The following is a 21,845-nucleotide window of genomic DNA, read 5'->3' on the forward strand; positions in this document are numbered from 1 at the left end:
TTCACTTGGGGTATGACGGTTCTGTAGAAATGTTTACCAATCAATATTTTTGGAAAATGTACCTCTTAACTTACAGGCCAGATACAGACAAGCTTCTGTAACGAAACATAGACTTTGAGGCAGATAAGGACCAGGTGGCCCATTTGGTCCGGCTACTTGAATGGTGAACTAAAGCAACCAAACGTGTCTTAGGGGGACTGCTAATGATCCAGTTGGCCGTCAAGTTGCGGAGGCCTCTGCGGCTGGTTTGCCTTCAGTTGACTGGTAACTCGGCCACGTGTCTAGCACTTTTTGGAGTTGAGTTGATAATAGAAAGCATATCATCTCAGGCTCATTTTCAGATGAATTAGTGTTCTGATTCAACCGAAGCATCATGATGAGGTGAAGTGACCCAAAACAGCTCAGGCTCTTAATAAATCAAACCTTCTGCCAACTAGGCTGACAAACTCGAACGCTTGAGAGTATTGACATCAACTCAACACATCATGTTTGGAGAATTTTTGCTTAACAGCGACTGACGCTCAACTCGAGAGCATCTCCGCTCATAAGTCTCTTTTTGCTTGTGGCTTGTGGATCGGCGTCAGGAAGGCAAGATCCCTCTGCAGCTCGACTGGCAACTCCCTGAAACCTCGTTGAGGTCCTTGAGTTTTCAGTTCCTGAGTGTAGCTTAGTGGTTAGTGTTGGGTACATTTTCTTAAAACCCTGCTTCCTATACAAAGCGCACATTACACATCCTGCTTAAGACCGGCTTTTAAGAATAAAGGTGATGATGCAGAAATTTGCCGATTGATTTTTCTCTAAGTGAATCAATTGGTTTATCTTCCAGCGCTATCTGCATTTAACACGCTGCGCTGAGTAAATGGCTGGACCGTCATAACAGAGATGTCAGACTGTATGCGGATACCCAGCCCAACATCATGTGAATAAAGTGCAGTTCCGTTTTATAACATCTTCTGGTTTTTTTCCTTTAGAAGAGGCCGCCCGTTACCGAGAAGATCCAAATGACTTTTACGTCCCCAACCTGTCCTCACAATGACCAGTATCTGCTCCCAGTCCTTCCCCCGTGATCTCCCAGTCCTGGTGAATGGCAGCAATAACCCCCAGGGATAATCATGCACCCCAACTGATGGTTGTCAGGACTGCCTGGCAAATTAGGGACTACTGATGTCTATACATTAACATTTAAAAGGTACAGTGATGCATCTACATGAACCACAAAGTGAAGGGCCCCCCCTCTCTTATATCCTTCCATCTATAACTTCAAGAGCTTCACTAGAAGTAAAGTATATAGTTGTAGCCACTTAAGTCTTACTCTCAGTTCTCTGATTTGTATGTAAATAAATTTACCCCAACAGAGCCAAATATGTGCCCTGCAAGCCTTCATATCGGCAGATCCTAGCCATCAGTGCCGAATCCCACGCAGAACCAGGTTAAACTTCCGAAAACGTCATTAAAGCTGATCCGGGAAGAAAAAGGCGTTTTCAGGATCCTTATGAGGGTTAAACTTGTTATAGTTTAAATAAAATGCACCAGGTGTATTTTAGGAAGTCCCCAAAGATGTCAACTTTCTTTTTCCAGCTCTATTGGTAATAAGATCGCTTTCTTATGGGTTCAACGCCTTTAAGAACCATTAAAAATCTATTACAAATACTGTGATTGATCAGTTTGAGGATTAATACCAATACATGGCTTCATTTTTCAATGCCATGTATCGATTTTGTTAACAATTACCCGTTACGAGTGTATATTTATCAACGTCTTTGGTGTTGGCCGTGTTTGCTTGGACTTAAAATGTGAAAATATTTGGCGTTAAAAATACTCTGGCTTCCAGGGAATAATGGGTCATGTCCATTCACATGTTAAAAGAGGTTTCTTCTTGCATATGTATGTTCTCCAACACATACCTAAATTCCAACCCTGGAATCATACTCGCAAAGCGTTTTCAGGATCCCTATGAGGGTTAAACTTGTTATAGTTTAAATAAAATACACCAGGTGTATTTTAGGAAGTCCCCAAAGATGTCAACTTTCTTTTTCCACCCATCAACAAACCTCTCTTCCCAAACAGGACCTCATTTCTATCATCTTGAATGGAATCACTTCTCACAAGCTCATGGTGAGTCTTCAGTCATCCTCCATCCTTCATGTGTTTCTTCGTACTGTCTTGTTCTTCTGGCACACTCACAATTCTTAAAGTAATGGGGTTTTCCGTGGGAAACACTCCGCCGACATGCTTTATCTCACCTCGTGGAGTTAGGGCAGACGCATCCTAATCGGATTAATCAGGAACTTTGTCTCATAGGAGAAATGACATGGGAACGTGCCTCATCCCCTGATAAATGGCTGCTGCTGCGACAGTTTAACAAGACGAGCCGTTTCCCGATGTCTCCGGTTTATTGAATGGATCTGATTGGACAGAAGAGCAGGTCATGAATGATTGCAGATGTATCGGTACATACACATCTATTCCGAACTCCCATACTCCTGTTTCCTCATTCATTGGGTTGGATGTTGGTCTTCACTATAATACTATCTTTGAAAACAACCCTGAAGCTAATTGTAAGTTAAAGTTACTTTATTAAAATAATAAAATAAGTTTAATTTTTTTTAGCTGACCTTTAGCGGTTATTGAAAGGGGTAAATATCACAGATCCGCTTCTTCACAATTGAGGGTGTTGGACTTAGAAGATCCTTCAGAAGAAAAAATTTGCTTTGTGGCAAAGTTTTGTGTCTGGCCTTATTCTAATCGAAGGCTTCCTGAGCAGATGAACCATTTTCTGTTTAGTGACCTTCACGATTAAAACCGAGTCATTTTAATACCGACGGCACGACTGAACAAGTTTCGGATCTCACCGGTACCTTGAGGATCATCGGCTTGGCTTGGCCTCTTTCACAGTCCATCCCGGGGATAGAATTCTACGCTCACGGGTCTTTCTTTTTGTGAGACATTGTCAAACTTTCCTACTTCAAGGCAAATTAAGTTGTGTCTGAGTCACTGCAAACTGAAAATCCAATTTAACGCAAACTCCGCACTTACATAATCGTTTTCTGCTGGGGATTTCATATCTGTGACATCCGTGCCGGGGGGGCTCTGGCTAAAGCCCTCTCCGGGCAGAGATGTTGTTATAGGCAGGTAATACAATCCGTTAGCTACCAATCAATGCCCTGAGCACCGAAGGGGGAGAGAGGAAACCAGGCTGCCATCAATAGCCGTTGTTTGCTTAGCAATGCATCACATTCAGCTGTAATCGATATATTGCAGCAACTATTGATCAGCTATTGATTGTGTTTCGGAGCTGGGTCTGCAGTTTTACGGACGGGGAGCTCAATCTCGGCCTTCGCCGGGTTTGCAAACCTGGAGTCACTGCTTTTACTTCTCAAAGTGTGAAAAAAAAATTCAAAGACTATTCTTTTTCCTCCTGTAAACCAGATCTGTCATTCCGTGAGAAGGGGTAGGCGGCTTTCTCAGCTGCAGAGAAAACGTTGCGGTTTAATTGGATTTGTACCTTGATCTTCACCCTTCTCATGTGGCAGACATCAGCCATGCACCTTGCTGTGTGGGAAATGGCTCTGCCGGTCTCTACGTTTTAGGGAAGTCGGTTTATAGAATAAAATGGGGGGGGGGGGTGTATGTTTCATTTATTCATTGTGTGCCAATTGCTCTGCTTATTGTGATGAGTTGCAGGCTATGGCGTCAACTGCTGTAACAGTATTTGTGGTCCCCTATATTAAAATGCGTACATAAATACGAGTGTTGTGTTTAGTGTGACATATTTAAACTTTTACTATTGTGACCACCCTGAATAAGTGAGTGGTGGCACTTTGAGTTACCATTTCTCCTTCTGCATTCAGAGTTATTCAGCCTCTTACAGATAAGGTGTTGTTGAACGTCCTATATGCTCAGCAACCACCATTAATGGACCACTGGTGGACCACATACTGCAGTAAGAACGGTTAGCTCGGGGATTCAACCCAAGATGATGATAATTATAATTTCCGGCCAGGGAGTAAGGAAGCACACTCTTTATTTTCTTGGTGTGATTACCCTTAGTGTAAGAACTTCCGCAATATGCCTAAACTAAACAAAAGTAACCTTATGAATGCACTCTGATTTACAAAAAAGTGTAGTCTATTTTCTCCCCAAATAACGTAATGCCCACGTGGCTACCCACAAAGGTCTTTCTCATGGCTAGTGGAGACTACAGGCCTCTCCATGAATTCCTGCCTTAAGGAAGACCCTTGCAGGTCCAAACGTTATCAGGTTATTGCTTTTAGCAAATAAACTGCTCCTTTAGTATTTAATAGATTTGTTTTCTGTGTACTTCATGGATGTTCACCCACTAACCTCCTCCTACTTGCACCTCCATCTCCTAACCTTCTGGGCACCGATGTTCCTCCAAGGTGATCTATGAACCGAGGATGACTTCCATCTCCCCCTCACAAAAAGGGGACACCAGATCGTGTCTAGAAGACAATCTAGATTGATCTATGCTCTCAAGTAGAGCAGGTGGCAAATATCCAGAATAAGATTGGCAGTAAATGTGTTCTGTTTGAAAAGGGGGCCTGTTTCACGCGTTCTGCTGCTGAAAATGCTCCGTTCTCTAAACAAGGCTGGCTCTGTGTTTTCGATATCTCTGGAAAAGTCTTGTATTGTTCTTGCTAGATCCATAGGTGCCTCAGACTCTAAATTTAAGTTTCGATTGGTTGCTAGGATAAGGTGTGTTAAGGATCGTGTGCAATCCATGAAGACGTTTTAGAAACGTATGCAAGAAATGTACATGATACGTATTGTCCTCGATGTTGGGTGCGTAAAAATATTTGTGTGTTTGGAATAACTTGCTATCCCCTCGACGAGCACGTCTGTATCTTCGTTTAGTTTAAGATGACTGTGACATCATTTGCACATTCAGGTTCTTCTGTTCATCTTTAGAAACTTTTGGGAGAAAAGGCACAAGTGGGAGTGATGTAATAGACAAAATGAATTTGCACAAAGATTCAAAGAAAAAAGATCGAGGGCTTATGTTTCCGAAACAAAAACATATTTAAATGCGTTTAAAATCCTGCTCCTAGGTTTTCGTTTTTTGAAAAGTTACATTTAGGAGGCAAGACTATTGTTTGATTATTTTTATGGCTTTTAGCATTGTTCATGGTCCTCTTTAGGATGAGTCAAGGGTCTTCGTGTCTCGATGCCATATAAATCAGGCTTTTGTTTTTTGTTTTTTTTCCACATTTTAATACAGTTTTTGAATTTCCAGCTGTATAAGGTACAAACAAGCTTTACTTTTACAAAAAGTTTATTATTATTATTATTATTCAGCTTGTAATGAATTCACTCATTGAATCAGGTCCCAAATCAATGCACTTATTCCCCTGGAGGTGCGAAGCTTACAAACACAAGAAGACACCTGTGTCATAGAAAGCCCACACAGCCCTGTAGGTTCCCCATTCCGGCTTCCTCTAGAAGTGAAGCGTGTGGTTTTTTTTTGCTAACATCGACATCCTCTTATCTGTCAATCTGGCAGTAGACCAAAGGGTTATTGAGCAAGCGTCGGTCTAACATGGCAGTGATAGAGTGACTGCATTTGAGGACTGATGGGAAGGGATGAATAGCGCTACAACCGACACAGCTTGTTGAGACCATAGATGCGCGACCCTGAGAATCTTCACGTTCGCCAGCAGAACCTCCTTAACAAATGCACCGATTGGGCGATCAGGCTTCCTATAGCACCGTTGCTCTCCAGTTAAAAGGGAGATCCCTGACTGGCCCATCAACACAATGGAGGACTAAGCTGGAAGGGCATAGTCCTCCATATTGTCCTTCAGCCCAGCACCTCCTAAACAGTTGAGTGCCCCTGGATGTGGTGCCATAAATAATACCTCTGGTGTCCCTAGAAAAGAACAACGTATTGTTGACGTATCAGATCTGTGCTGATTACTTAGGAGCTGCGAATGAATACGAACAATGCAATTAAAAACTTATTTTCACGTCACATTATGCGAGAAGTCATTTGAATACATGCTGTTCCCACAGCTTTAAAGAAAGCCTTTGCTTTGCCTGTTCAGAGTTACGTGTTTTTGTCAAACAGAGCAGTACGTTCGGGCATTTTTGAAAGAACTGTTAAGCTAAAAGGATTCTTGCGCTCTATAAATAAAATGTAATATAGTGTCCTTATTCTAGGCATGCGTATAGAAGTTCTCATCAGACCCCCCCCACCCAAAAAAAATAAAATAATGCTAGCCTAGCCAGCACCGAAGGCAACCGAGGGTAAATGTATCACACGGCGGGAGATGTGTTCAGCCGGACGCATCTCTGGCATGGTTATAGCAACAGGGACCACATGGAAGTTTAAGGGGCCCCCTCGGCTATGCATTAAAGCACATATGGTTGGTGTGTCCCTTTTAACTTGATGGTGTACTTGGCACTAATACATACCTGTGCTACAGTCATGCCTTTATTACATTGAAATAACCATTTCCATCACCTTTTTCTTTCCTCTCCAGTTCAATTTTATTTCAAGTTAATTATTTAAAGCTGTGGTTTCGCTATATAATATGTTGAGCAAATAAATCTTAGGAAATCTGTAGTTTTAGCCTTTCCGACACCTTTAGTCACATAAAAACAAGACAAAGTTTTAAGAAGCTTTTTATGTTTCTATGGCAGCAACCTCACGGGTGTCCGCTTTTCCTGCCACACGACGTTCGTGGCGAAAATTAGTAACGAAGCAAGATTTTTTTACATGATGGTATTCTGGGAACTGCATGTAATAGCTCGAGGTCCAAAACATTTACCTCTAGCAAATGCACGGGGGTCCTGCAGAATCCTCGTATGTTTTTATCCATTTCTCAACCCACTAGCTATTTGCCGTGCAGGAGATGTGTACAGCTGATCACATCTCCCGACACGTGGTATACTTGGCTCCTGACGGGGGTCCGATAAAACTCATTGCCAGTGCTCGTAGTGGGAACAACGTTCCTGCCACTGATTGGCTATTTGAAGAGTTGTTCAATCACAGAGAAGGAGGGGAGCTGCAGCTTCTCCCAAAGGCAAGTCTACACCAGGGTGACAAGGAACAGGAAATTGTTCAACTATGGCTTCTTGTTTCACAGGGGTAAAATATTGGGAAACACAGAGGCCGAATTCACTTAGGCATTTATCACATTGGGTAAGACCAAGGAATATAGCTGTGATGTGCGGCAAAAGGTTGTTGAGCTTCACAAAATGGGAAGTGTAAGAAAAATGCCCATTTCCACCATCAGGGAAATAATTAAGAAGTTCCAGTCCACTGGAAATGTTATGAATCAACCTGGAATCTAGAGGATGTGTGTCTATATTGTCCCAATGCACCAAAAAATCTCCAAGGATCCCAGCTGGAGAACTGCAGAAGTTAGTTGCGTCTTAGGGTCAGAATGTCTCCAAAACTCCGACGTCGCCTATGTCACCACAAGTTGTTTGGAAGGGTTACAAGAAAAAAGCATCTACTCTCTTATGAAAACAAATGCAACAGTCTTCCATTTGCCAGACATTACTGGAACTTCAAACGGAGTCGGATTCTATGGTCAGATGAAACCAGAATAGGGTTTTTTTGGCAATAAACACCACAGGTGGGTTTGGCGCACACAGAGAGGTAGTCGTATAGAAAAGTACCTCATGGACTCGGTTAATTCTGGGGGTGGCTCTTGAATGTTTTGGAGGCTGTTTTTCTGCCAGATGACCTAGGATTAGGATACATGGCATCGTGGACTCCTAAAATGGGCTGTGGTTGGATCTTCCAGCAGGACGATGATCCAAAACATACATCGAAATAAACACAGAAATGACCACAAATTCAAGGTCCTACCATGGCCATCCCAGTCCACCGACTTGGACCCCATGGAAAACCTGTGGGGTGAACTGAAGACCAGAGTCCACCAGCTTGTACCTTAAAATCTGAAGGATCTGGAGAGGAATCTGTACGGAGGAACGGTCTCAGATTCCGTGCCATGTATCATCCCACCTTATCTCCCATTATAGAAGACTCAGAGCTGTTATCTTGGCAAAGGGAGTATTGACTAAAAGGATGCCAGTACTTGTGCCGCAGGCGTATTTTCCTATTTTATTATTTTTGGGGAAAACCTACATTGTTTTATATAATTTTGTGTATTTTTTCAAGAAAATGATCAAAGGGTGAAACATTAGACAATGTTTCACAGCATTCTTTGCTCATATTTACCAAGGCTGTCTATATTAGTGGAGGGCACTGTATATGAGCAAAGTCCTGTTTGGTTAAGTGGCCATGTCTGCTAAGATATCATCACTATTTCAAAAAAAAAATTGGCTTCAATTAAAACATTTGTTTTTTGTACTCCAGCAGACCCCATGCATATGACATTTGTTGTTCAGTTTCTCTGGATAGAAACACTGCGTTTCCGTATTGACTCCATCAGAGGAAGCCTTTTGCTCTTTTTTATATATTTTTTTTTTTTAACAACACTGTTGAAAAAAGGTACAAAAAAAACAAAGCTAATCGGAGGCAGCAGAATATTCTATTACCAGGAAGCCGAGCAGAGACTGTTTTTATTAGTTATTGCAGAGTTTTCTTTATCAGTAGATGTCCCTTGATGGCGCATTGCCTTTTATTTCAGCTAGAACTTTGCTTTGTTCCCCTTTATTATATTTTATATTAAATGTTCCCTGTCTCAAAAGCTCTTACAGAACAACCAGGAAATCCACTTTCTGTGCAGATTTCTGCATTCTGTACGTGGATGTTTAAAAGCATCATTCTTTAAATTTGTGGCAATGGGCATTACTCAGGTCCAACTGGACGTTTGATTACAATGACTAATGTCTAAAAACCCTTCTTAGCAACTGCGTAGGATAGTCTTCAATGGGAATTGTCTCCAAATATTGTTTAGCAATCGGCGTAATTGTTTTGAAGACACTTGGACACTGAAACCTGTGGCAAAACTAGCAAAGCAATGTCCTGTCTTGAAGATATATTTCACCACCCTTACAAAGGCTTCTTCAACTAACCATCGTCCATTAGATGGGGAAAAAGAAGTAATAACTTCAAGAAGAGGGAATAATCTTGCAGAGAACGAGCTGCTGATACCATTTTAAACCCATATGGTCCAAGGACCTACTAAGGTTTAAGGTTTTTAAAGCAGATGCTTCCCTAGAGATCTTCATCTTCTGCTCAATAGACCAAACGGAGTGTGTCAGAACATGTATTGAAGCTGCATTGAGGAACATGTCTTCCAGGGAATGGGAAGCAAGTAGATGGGACTGGGTGCCACTTTTCCAAGATCCAAGGGTGCTACGAAGGTCCAACATTAAGCTGTCGTAACTACAGAGTACTGGGCAGAACTAGAAAGGTCCCCATTTGGTCATCGGGCTGTGAGTTCCTCAATCGTACAAAGTAGGCAAGAAGGCCTGTAAATGATGTGGATAGTCTGCACACTCCTATTAATATGTAGGATTTAGGTGGGGTGTTGGCCTGTTTGCGTAGGGGTAAGAGATCTATTTTTGGTTTAAGTTGTGGTTTCATACCAAGCTGTGCAACGTGGTTAACCCAAAGACTCTTCTAAATCCCTACTGGGTCACCAAACCAACAGGTTGTTGGCAATAGTCAAAGAAAAAACCGTAAAACCAAACAAATTAGGTACACCCTGCTTTAATTACCCTGTTACAGCTCAGCCCTGAGCCCCATCACACGTACTGTGAAATATATCGAACACACTTAGTGTTTACTGATCTTTGAACCCTGATATCCACGTTATCGTTGCCAAGCGAAGGCATAAACCAGCAATTCCTATCCTTTTTTCTTTTTTCCCCTCTGGCCTAAAAGCTGTTAAAAACACTTCAGTGAAAAGAAATGATTTGTTCTGGTGGCGCAAATACCTAGTGGACACAAAGAAAATGAACAACTTGATTGATATTCTCTGTTTTTGTCGATCTTCCTGTTAGCTGCAGTGTTATGTAATGCCGAGAATTAAAGGGACATCACAAGCTTTACTTACTTTCTGCCAACTTCAGGAGGACGCTCCGCAAAATCGCCCTAAATGTAATAATAACGTAACCTTTACGGCCTGTAACGCAACTTAGTGTTTGATTATGATTAATACAAAAATAAATTGTGTTAAAATGATCAAAGGCACCATTTGCCCCTTAAAATGGATACCCAACCTTACGTTAAGTAAACCTAAAATAAAAGATGAATGTGTTTTGCTTACTTCTCTCTTACGCTCTTCGCCAAATGAATGTGCGTTTAAGAGAAACGCATTTGAGAAGAATAACGCGATTTAAGTCCTAGGAGTTTTGGGGACATCGGGTACCGCCGCAAATCGGCTACAAAGACGAGCTCCAGGTGAGCGTCTATTGGAAATAAAGAATATGTATCGCGCCGCGTGTTTAACATTCAGCATTTTCCGAAGCTTTTGCCAGAAGACGGAGCGCCTATGTTACAGTCATATAAAAGGTGGCCTTAGGGCAGTTATTGAACATTTTGAATTCTTGCAGCGAATGCGCGGAAATCAGCACGGTTTAAGTGTGAGTTTTCGCCCGAGCAGCAATACGAGGTACCCTTAACTCTCTATAGTGTATTTGCAGCAGTGCCTCGTTCTATATATATTATGGATCAGTTTATCTGCAATGCAGTTTTTTCTTTTTTTACCTAGCACACACTGTGCTGTTTGGATGTTTTGTGTATAATACAACCACTTGTGCATTGTATTCACACCGTGTGTGTGTGTCTAAGGACACGCTAGATAACCTAGATAATGTGTATAGGAGCGGGACGCCATGGTGTTTGTTTAATAAGCGCGCTTATATGCTGTTTACACATTGTTGCCGGTTCTGTCAATGTTTGAAATCGTGGTATTATATGAATCTCTCTTAACCTTGGGCAGAACCTCTGTGGGACCCAAATCCCTTAGCCCCTCTTTCCTCCCCTGATGCCCCTCTTTTTTTAGGAGCGCAGAATGTTTGCTGGGTATGAGGGGATCGCAGGGTCCTCCCATCCTAAAAGTAGCAATAATGTGTTTATCAACAGCCAGTGTGTGTTTTATAAGTTGTCTAAATAAATCCTGGTAAAGCGTCACCCATCGACTTACACCCCTAAAACCCCCATTCAACAAATGCCAGTGTTTGTGTTACAGGTAGTTTTTGGCATGGGGCAGTTATCTCCTATTAATACCCGAACGAGGTGGTGTTCAATTTAAGCGCCTTGGCAATCCCCATCTAATACTGGCCCAGCTTCCAAAATATTAGTATTGGGGGGGGGCATTTGATCTCTGGCCGTGTGAAGCAGCTTTTTGGTCCTGCTACTCCCCAGCCAGTTCTGCCCAGTTTCTACCCTCGCCATTCCCCTTGGGTAGCTAAACCCCACCAGCTCACCTCTCGCATGAAATGGAAGGGACCTCCGGAACACCAAACCTACGATCCTCTGCTTCAAAGAAATTCCAGCAGCCAAACCTGTTTTACTTAGATTAATCATAAACTCATCTGCAGAAGGGACAAGTTGGTCGGATGACTTGGAAGCGACTCGTGGTTTATATCTCCTGGTCTATTGTCTGTCTTATCGGCTTTCTATAATACTTGCTGCATCCCAAATAAACGTACGCACTATTCATATATTTTCATCAGAATTGGGACTGACAATGAAGTATCCCCCCCCCCCCAAAGCCTCATCGCCCTGCTTTGTCTCAATGTATCGACAAAAAAATATATATGGTACCATAGACTCGGAAGAAACACCAGCCTGTTATTGTGAAGTCTACATCGCTGTCACCGTTCTTTATGGCTCAATGCAAAGCGTTCAGCTCATCTCTTGGAATTCTATTACGCTCTGTGGCAGAACCAGGCCCCAATTAATCTGCATGCTTGGGGATTTTGATATAGCATTTTTTAAGTCGCGCGTGCAGCTGGGACGCGAGTGTTGGCTGAAAGCAGCCTTTCATCTTCCCAAATGTATGGGTCCCCCCACCCGCAAATATTCAAAATGCAAGGCTATATAAACACGGAGATAAGAAGAATATTGTTAGTTATTTATAAGAGAGAGATTGGGTATACAGCATACCCGTGCTATATATTTAAAGCAGAAAGCTAAGCCTAATACAAACATTTTACTTTCTTCGTAACATTTCATGTATTGAGCTTTCCCCATTTTAATGACAGTATGGTCTCAATTATCGTGTTTTTTGATAATGATTACGTAGCGAGCATTCCCCTATTACCTGATTTCCAAAAATCATCCTCTATCGACGGTTCAACGAACACAAAGTATTTGGAGCCCTGAAGTTCTGTTCTGCTGAAGCCTTCTCCAAGCGCGCCCATCAGAAGACTACCAAACTATGGGCATGTTGTTGATATTTTGTTTATTACTTTAGATTTATCTGAAATGTTAGACCAGGTCATCCTTATTTTTAGGCTATATTTGGCTTTAGATTATACGCTCCCCTTTCTCAGAAGATGATGGCATTGGAAGGTCAAGGCCATTGATCTGCTGTTTTTTGTTATTCATGTTGTGCAACCTTTCGGCTCACCTAGCTTATAAGAGTTCTTCTTGAACTGCGTGGCTGAGAACATGGTGCATATTTCTAGGTCAGGTTATCTTAAGTTAAACATAATTCAACATGACTCACAAAGTTACTTGGGGCTTGAATTCTTGAAGAAATTCAATGAGAACACAACCCAGCAAGCATCGTTGAGAGTCCACATTGATTCATCTTTGGTGTGAGAGTGGAAGCTCCCCTTTTTGCTGGGAAAGTGCCACTGATGGTCGCATTCCAGAACAGTAATATTTAATAGTATAATTGTGAAATAGGTTTTGAAGTGCTTATGGTGGCTGGAGCGCCCCTTTAACTGAATGAAGGACAGAGGTCCACCATAGCATTTTAAATGATTAAAATGTTCAATGAGCTGCCATGACTGCGAATCAAAAATACTCGTCCTGATCTGGCTTTCCGGAAACGTGAACGCATGTATCTTGTAGATCTGTAGACGCTAAGTAATTTAGAGCTCTTTTTGACTTTATTGCTGCCTTGAGGAGCTCTCCTATAAACTGTGATATCTTGATAAGATAACTTCAACAAATTTTCCTAGCTCATCATACAAAGTTATAACTCAAGATTTTCATATCTAGAATTGTGGAAAACTTTTGAATGGCAAGGAGGGCTTTTTTACGGGAGCCATCAGGGAATGGGCTTTGAGACTTTTCTTTTGACTTTCTTAACTATTTATTGGATTTATGGAGTTATTTGATTAAAGAATAATCCATTGAATTTAGAAACATACTCTATGGTGTTTTTTGTTTTTTTTTTGGATATGTTTTGTGGGACAATGTGATACCCAGCAAACATTCTCAGCTCCTAGAAGAGAGGGGACCACCTTGGAGGACAGAAGGATTCTGATACAAAAGAAATCACTGTCCCTGCTAATGAGCGATACTTACAAAGTAAGTTGTGGCCAGTACTGGCTGAACTCAGATGAACCCAACACTGTGATCTACATGATCAACACTCTTTCTCCATGCGCTTTTAAGCTGCCTCGAGGCATTGCCTTCACACACCTGTGTTCCTGTGTTCTTCCCTATTTGCCCCTTTCTGACTACAACCAAAGTGTACTGGTTGCTCATTTGGCTAATCAGCTCCTCACCATTAATGGTAGAGTTTGTGTGATAAATCTGCCTGCCTGCCCATCGCCCTTCTCTGCTGTACATTCTAGATTCCTTCTTCCCTTATAAATTATACATTTGTGATGACATTGCTGCAAGTTATTCTTTTTTTCCCGTCTCCTCCTGCTCAGAATCTTAATGAAGACTCGGGGGAGGCAGGGAATCGGGGTGGCTTTGCTTCTGACAAGAAAGCACATTTTTAAACCCTCATGACGTAGATGCATCCTGCCCGGTGGCTGTTTGTTGCCCACTTCGTGCAGAGGGGGGTATTAATGGTGTAATGGAAGCAGGAGTTGTGTGGGAATCGTATCTAAGCCACATGCCCTGTACAGTGGGTTTGAATGGAATATTAATCAGTTCATACATTTCTTTACCGACATCAGAACATTTGATAAAGGGATTTAAAGCAGATGGCGTGTGTGTGTGTGTGTGTATGTGTGTGTATATATATATATATCTATACATCTATCTATCCACGGCGCTCCACCTTTGAGTGCACGGTTTTTGTAGCTCTGCCGTGAGCCCTCTCCGTCTTAGCGATCATGTCTTTGTCATCTGTATACGCAGAAGCCAACAGGTCATCCTGCTGTGGAATATGAAAGCGTGCCTGATCCTCCGACACGCTCGTACCGTCTGCTTTTTTTTCCCATCCCTCCCTAATTTGGTTAAGGTTTTGTTCTTCCCTCTCTCTCTGCGAGGCGGTTACGTGCACCCACCACTTATTGCACAAAGCAGGACTAGCTCACGTTTCCTTTCAACTTCTTAGCATGACCTGTACATTCTAGGCTCTCTCCCCTCCTAGAGATTGCTTCCCTGCTAGATCTGTTATCCTTTATTTACAAAGAGGAGTTATTTTTATTGTTTCAGACATCTGAGGATTTAGTGGAGTGAAATTCCAGAATGCGGTTGCAAAAATAGCCGTATTCCAAGCAGCGGATATGCGTATCTCTGCCTGCGTATTACATTCTCCATTCATTCAATGTCTCGGAGATAGAGGAGTGGTTGCCATTCTTCTAGACTTCTTTGTGGTTGCCCACTTCATACACAGAACGCTGATCTGCACATACATCCTCGCGGCTTCCTAACCGCACGGGTGTTACGGTCTTACACTGATTTATTAGCCTCTGCCTATTTATATACCGTACTGCGCGCTGCGTATGACGATTTCTCTTTACTCCTCTGGACGTCTCAGACAAATGTCAGGCGGATTTTCCAGATGTTTTGTTATTAAAGAGATTTTGTGTGGATTCCACACTTTGTATATAGGGTTTGTGTGTGTGTGTATACATAAACATACATACATACATACACACACACATCCACCCAAACACACACCCACCCCCACGCACACCCCCCCATATGTATGTGTGTGTGTTTATAGTATACATATATGTACATGTATATATCTGTATATTCTGCCAATGTACATAGTGCTCTTTTCCAGACATGTCAGCTTAGCACCTTCTGAATAATACATAGGTTTAATGGAACCGGTTCATAGACAGCCCAGCAGAATGAAATTTTAATATCTTTTCATATATGTTATGCAGACATGTGATGTGACTACACGTGTGTCGGTCGAACATTTAACATCGGTTACCTCTGCAATACTTTATTCCCTCTCATCCTGTGATGTTTCTGCTTTTTGCGGAGTGATCTTTACGTCAGTCTTATATCCGCTGCCCTAGGGATGACTTGTTGCTCTTTGGTTTCTTCTAGATGAAGACAGTGAGTGTGGCCCTTGTCTTGTGTCTCAACGTCGGGGTAGATCCTCCAGATGTGGTGAAGACGACCCCCTGCGCCCGTTTGGAGTGCTGGATTGGTAAGTGCTCTCAGTCTATGGGGGGGGGGGTTTGGATCTTCTGTCCGCGGGGCCTTTTGTTATTGTATTGCTGTATGCACCATGCTATATAATACTTCTCTCCTTAACTAAACCAAACCGCTTTCCAGGTGATGGACACAGATGCCTTACGAAAGGAAGTTCCTCGCATTGATTAATCTGGATTAGTTTCCCACAAATGTTATCACATTTAACTTCAGCATTTAATTTATGTTCTGGTTCAACCTTCTGGAAGGCTTATTCCTGAATGTATCATTCATATTATGCCCCCTCGGGACACTCTTATGCCACCTGCTCGCCTTCTATTTAGCAGAAGGCAGTAAATCCATTTTTTTTTAGAATTATTGTGAGAATTGGACCATTGGATATCCCTTTTTACACCTTCGTTAAAGTTGGTCACTATTGGAAGACTGTAAATCCCAGGTCTGATGGCACGGAGCATTGTGCCGGCGACATGTTTTCTCTCCGAGCTTTGTGTCCCTGGCATTGGAGGAGGCCGCGCGTCACGCTGTCCAATCTTTATTTATTTATTTTAAGGTATATTGGACTACTGGGACTTTCCATGTTTACCTGTTGTCAAGCTTTTATTTTATGGCCCAATATCACTTGTTAAAAAAAAATCCATTATAGGAACAATACGAGCCGGTGTGTCACGGGAAGTCTGATCGCGGAGACTACTGGTTATTTTTTTCCCCGTATTTTTTTAATTTTTTCATGAAAATCTGAAATAGGACATAAATATTGAAATCCTGCCATCTTCACAAAAGACCGCATTCATGATCGCAGTATCAGGTTATATTTTTATTACTTACCATAAGCACCTTTGTCTATTATATGAAAAGTGGCCATTTTTGAGTATATGGGGTGGTAGTTTTGGTTTAGTGAATAAACTGTTGTATCTATTTCCACATCTGTCAAAGGGTTAATATCGCATGTCACAATTCTGTTGACAAAATCACAAATCCATCAAGCGCTAGTTAAGGGTACATTAAATTAAGGCTCTAATCCTTGTCTCTGGAGGGTCCGATGGGCCGCGCTGGTGTGAGATCGCTCTCCGCGAGCCGTAATGAACCGATGCTCATTAGGATCCTTATTAACGGTTTGTCACAAGGTTCGGCTTAATGCTTTCCAGGACGAGGTGAGCTTTTAATAACCTCGCGCTCGTTTTAATGAGGTGCCTCGTGTCCCATTTGCCCCCATCCCACTCCCAAAGATTTAGATAAACCATTTGGCAATGATTTCCAGCTCATTAACCCCGAGAATGTTTTCCTTGATTTTCATTAGTGAGACGGGGTGGAAACGTGTAGCCTGTTCGATTTCAGATGACATGTTTTCCTTCGCAATGATTTTCCTGCAGAACCGAGTGAAGAAACCAACCGCTTCGTAATAACGTCAAAGTAGAGGGGGGGGATGATGTCCGTGTATCCACGGCGTAGTACATGATTTGGTGGACGTTCCAACCGAACGCCACAGTTCTCCTTGGATAAGAGGGGATGTTTTCTAACGGATCTTTTACATTTCCAAATCCTCTCCTCCCGAATGTAAGAAGATGTTAGATTTGTAATACATATCCTTGGATACGAGTGGAAACCTTCACAAAAACTAAGCTGAGAAGCATTCAAAAGATGATGAATGGCCTCCTTACCTAGGGGTTTGCACAGAATCCAATTGAAATGACTGATTTGTAAGCAGGCCACTTTTTAACTCTTTAACCTTTGTTTCAGGTTTTTGTTATTGCGTTGCAGACATTTTCAAGAAAACTGGTGTAATAAGAATGTGCGATTAGCCCCAAAGCCCTATTTCGTCATCGTTTAGGTTTCGCACCGTCCATCCTGATTTATCTTCATGAAGTCATGGATTATGTCTGCTCCCGCAGACAGCCCTTACTCCAAAAACCAGACTGTGACCTTTAGCTTCCGGAAAAGGCATATCCTCCGGTCAGTCTGATGAGCCCCCCCCCCCCCCCCCGTCAGGCTACTTTGTATCTCCTAATTAGCGGGAATGAGAAGTTACGTTGCTCTGTGAGTGGAGGAGACGTCTTATCCCGTTCCTCTCCCGCGAGACATGAAGAATGGGTCCGTTTTCTAATGTGTGAGTTTGTAGGGTTGATCTGTAGATAAATGTGGCGTTGGATTTTCATCTCTTCTGTCCTCTAGACTAATTGTCAGTGCTTTGGATGATTATCCTTTTAGCAAAATTGTAAATCCCTGTTAATGTCACATCTGAGTCATTCCCAATCAAAATGGCGATATAATAGTAAAATGTAACTCGAGGGATTCAGGGTAAATATCTTTAGGCATATTTAGGTATATTTTCTCAGGAGTTTTCTTCCCTGCCGTTGGACTTCACTTTATAGGGATTTTGATGATGGGGTAGTTCCTCTTGGGTGACTTTCTTTGGACTTTTCTCTAGAGGGCCTTTAAGGGCATCTTCTAAGGACCCCGGTATCCAGTCAGTCTGGGTTTCACCGCTGTAGAAGACGAGTTCCGTATCGCTAAATGTGCCTTTTAGTTCTTGGTGATGGGAGAAGCATTGATAGAAAAATCTAAAATAATTGGGGTTAAGTGTAATCCTTAAATGTATCCTTTTACAAGGGTCAAAGCTTCTCTATAAGGTGAAAGCTTGAATATACTGCCATTCTTAATAAGCAGGGACAGTTCTAGGTCCTTCTAAAGTTTGGATAATGTTTCAGTGTCCGCTTGTGGATGTCCGGCATATACAGAGGCATGAAAATGAAATCATCGGCACAATATACGTTTCAGAAATGTATTTATGCGGGGCTTCCCTAAGATTAAGTTGAGGAATAACCACGGCTCGATCATTGTGCTGTTCCACATACAAGGAAAATTGAGAAATCAATCTCTGGAACAAAGTAATAATGGAAACAATTTCATGCTGCCCAAAATGCACAGTTCTGTGAGGTTCCTTATCAATAACAATACATCTGTAATATATCTACCAGCTTCCTCCTAAAACTAGAACCTGTCATCTTCTCATCAACATAAAAATCCCAAGACTTATGTCTCTGTCTCTTTGTAATATGACTGCGGTACCTACAACCCTGTAAAATATCTCTCTCTCTCTTTCTCTCTCTGGTCCCACCTGTACCTTCTCATACCTTTTAGGTGAAAGAACCTTTTTAAGGATTCAGGAGACCTTAATGTAACTTGGTTCTGATGCAAAGTCTACCCAAAATAGCATATTCTTCTTTTACACGTCAAGAGTTTTCCAAGCGTCTCACAACAGAATGTCTTTTATAAAATGCAGATTGTGTGGTTGCCTGGAGTATCTTATATCATCATCTTATTTCTTTTATTTGTCTGTTTTACAGATCCTTTGGCTATGGGTCCTCAAAAAGCCTTGGAAACCATTGGGGCCAATCTACAGAAACAATACGAAAACTGGCAGCCTCGGGTGAGTCTCACGGCGTTGCCTGCCCGACTGATGCCTTGTCTATCGTTGTGTGTTATGAGAAGTGCCGTTGCTATGGACTAGGGTTTCAGAAATCGTACTGCAAACAGCCCAGGACATCCCTGCTTGGAAACTAACAAAACGTAACCATTTTGGTGAATTAGTCCAAGTAAAGAAAGTTTTATAAGGATGTTGCAGCATCTTAAGAACCTCAAAATGGTAGACTTATTTACACCGAGGACGTGGTGGGCCATGTCGATCTTGAAAGTTCGAACTCTTAATACAGTTTGAGAAAGTTTCTATCAAAATCTAAAGTGCTGTTTTCTTTATAACCATAGGATATTAAAAACTTGCGCAGGGTTTTCATTGTCGGCTAATCCTAGCAGAGTAACCAAACCCCAGGGATTGCAAGAAAGTCTTTGATGTTTATTCATTTCAGTAAATATATTTAATAAAACACTTTGAAAAGACATTGGCCTGGGGCATTAAATGCGGGTCCCCGATGGAAGAAAGGTCGGTGTGACACTCGTCACTATACGCAGCTGCCGTAAAGAGTTCCTGCCGGCATGATTTCCAAGGAGGTCTGTATTCTGTTTAGAACCCATCTTACTAGGATTTGTAAACTTATTTGGAATCCTTCCGACTGGCTTCATGCGGCGGTCTCTTATTCCCACGACACCGAATTGTTTATCTGATGGCTTAGCGTTTCTTTGCCCGGGGCAGTGGGGAGTTAAAGCGCGAGGCCCTCTTATGAGTGTCTGTGAGACCGGAGTCTGTCTGGAAGGGGGCAGCGTTTGCGAAGCGAGACACGTTCCGGTTTATGGCACTCCGTAGGGCTCTCGAGTCTTTCTGCAGCAATAAACTGAAGTTGATGTGCAGTCCGCCGTAAAACAATGCTTGCATTATTGAGATCTCCCGGCCACATCTTCACGTTATTACTTAGACAGGCGGTTGGCATCTGTGCCAAAGAAGACGCCGCTAGAACCGGCGTAGGGAGGAGAGGGGAGACAGAGGGCGCTCTAACCTTAAAATCCTTGGACGCTATGATGAAGACGGACGCTTCGGCAGAGTATTGCAAAGTAAAGACGCGAGCGCCAGACGCCATTCACTAACAAACAATAAACCGCCCTTTGGAAGAAGTGGTGTGTGAGTGGTTGCTTAGCAATAGACAACGATGGATATGGCTGTTGGGTATTTAATGGATCTGTTCTATTGAGCCGGACAATAGGGAAAGCAGTCAGCGCTGTAGCAGCTTCAATAAATCAAGCCACGCTTCTGATCACGCGGAACACTGCAGAATATTCTCCCGTGCCGGCATCGACGACATCGCTGCGCTCTCTTGCTCTGCGTGGTTGTTTTGCTGGGGACTCGAATGTTTCCAATGCGTCATTATCTTAAAACTAGCGGGGTTTCGACTGCGTAAATTTGTCTAAATCCGCAGAATTATGTTTTAGTCTCCTAAGATGACTGTGCCGCTGCTCTAAGCTTAATGCCGGCCCTGCGGGCTTCGTGAGGCAGGGTGATATATTGACGCTACGTGCAAGTGTTTTGTCAAAGAGACCGCCGTCGCTTTATCATTGGTTTCGTCATGCCCTCCGCTCCAGTGATCAACCGCCTTCTGCACCAGTTCCCCTTCTTAAACAACATTAAGGATCATCCGATCCCGGGTCAGGATCCGCTGTAGAAGGGGGTTCACTGCTCAGCCAAACATAAAAAAGGGCTGTCTTGCCACCTTTCAAGTAGCCCTAATTTTGTTTTCTCCCCAGATGCCCCTCTTTTGTAGGAGCTCTTTGCTGGGTATGAGGGTATCGCAGGGTTCTACAGCCCTAAAAATCACTATAATATCTATAGAAACAGCTTTATGGGTTGATAAACGAAGTTGTTTTAATAAAATACATTAATGTTTAAATAGAAATATGTAAAGTCGCTGTTAATAGGTTGTAGAGTAACCGGGACCTAAAACCGGGACGGGAGGAGCGGGTCCACGAGATGACCAAAACGCAACCGTAGCCAGTTCAAGAGATTTGCTTTAGCAAGGGCTTATCCCCTAAACGGGTATCACTAAAGTCCGACGGCTCGCATAGACCCCCGGCAGACAGCATCGCCTCCCCTTAACCATGTCAGTGCCAGAGTGTCTTCGTCACCCTTGAGTGGTTGCCATGTCATATGAGAAGGGCGCCTTGTCATATCACATCTAAAGTTCTACTCTATTGTGAGCAATAGGTCAATGCAACAAACAAACAAACAAATATCCTTTTCTGTTGTTTGCACGGCTATCCTTTCAACAGATTTCCGTCTCTCGGCTCTTTTACCTCAATTACCTTTAGAAATCTGCTTTGTTTCGACTGCGCAGCTTCATAAATCTGTATTGCTGCAGGGAGGTGTGCGTGAGAGGTGTGGGAATACAATACAGGGGGGGGGGGGGGGGCGGCGGGGTAAAGACAACGGATCGGCTTTTTTTCCTCCCCTAATCTGCAAAATGCTGCAGTCAGGTGGAATTCTGGTTCCCGGTAAGAAGTGTCCAGATGAAAGTTTTATCGAGTGCAGCGACCATTGATTCAGCCGATGCACATGGCTTTCTTTTACGCAGATTGTGCTGTTGCAAAAAAAAAAAAAAAATGCTCCTTTTTGTTACAATTCCGGTGTTTTTCTATATTTTCTTTACAAGTTCTTGAACCCAGGGGCACAAGTATTGCTGCATTGTTTCTTTATAAGTCTTCGTTCGTATCAATGTAGTTACGAAGTACAATACATCAAACCTGGGGCATTGTGTGTCGAGGCGGTGCTCTTGGATAGAAATTTTGATTTTAATATTTCAGTTGCCATGGTTATGGTTTTATGGCAACTTTGCGAAGCACAATCACGGCGTGTTGGCGGTGTGTTCCCGGTGTACTTGGCTGTGCCGCCGACCGGAGAATCGGTAGGCTTAGCGTGTATCTGATGAGA

General features: G+C 42.6%; 1 protein-coding gene across 1 annotated transcript in view; it reads left to right on the top strand.

Annotated features, from left to right (window-relative positions):
- Nucleotides 1-21,845, top strand: part of LOC149277043 (regulatory-associated protein of mTOR-like) — a 90,256-nt gene that overhangs the window by 17,079 nt on the left and 51,332 nt on the right. Inside the window, exons 2-3 of the mRNA XM_089503127.1 lie at nucleotides 15,368-15,470; nucleotides 18,820-18,902. Of these exons, the coding sequence (XP_089359253.1) occupies nucleotides 15,368-15,470; nucleotides 18,820-18,902 (186 nt within the window). The remainder of the gene's footprint in view (nucleotides 1-15,367; nucleotides 15,471-18,819; nucleotides 18,903-21,845) is intronic.

This window comes from Sceloporus occidentalis, unplaced genomic scaffold, assembly GCF_023333645.1.
Source record: "Sceloporus occidentalis isolate IW3139 unplaced genomic scaffold, rSceOcc1.0.p SCAF_221, whole genome shotgun sequence".
Lineage (NCBI taxonomy): Eukaryota > Metazoa > Chordata > Lepidosauria > Squamata > Phrynosomatidae > Sceloporus > Sceloporus occidentalis.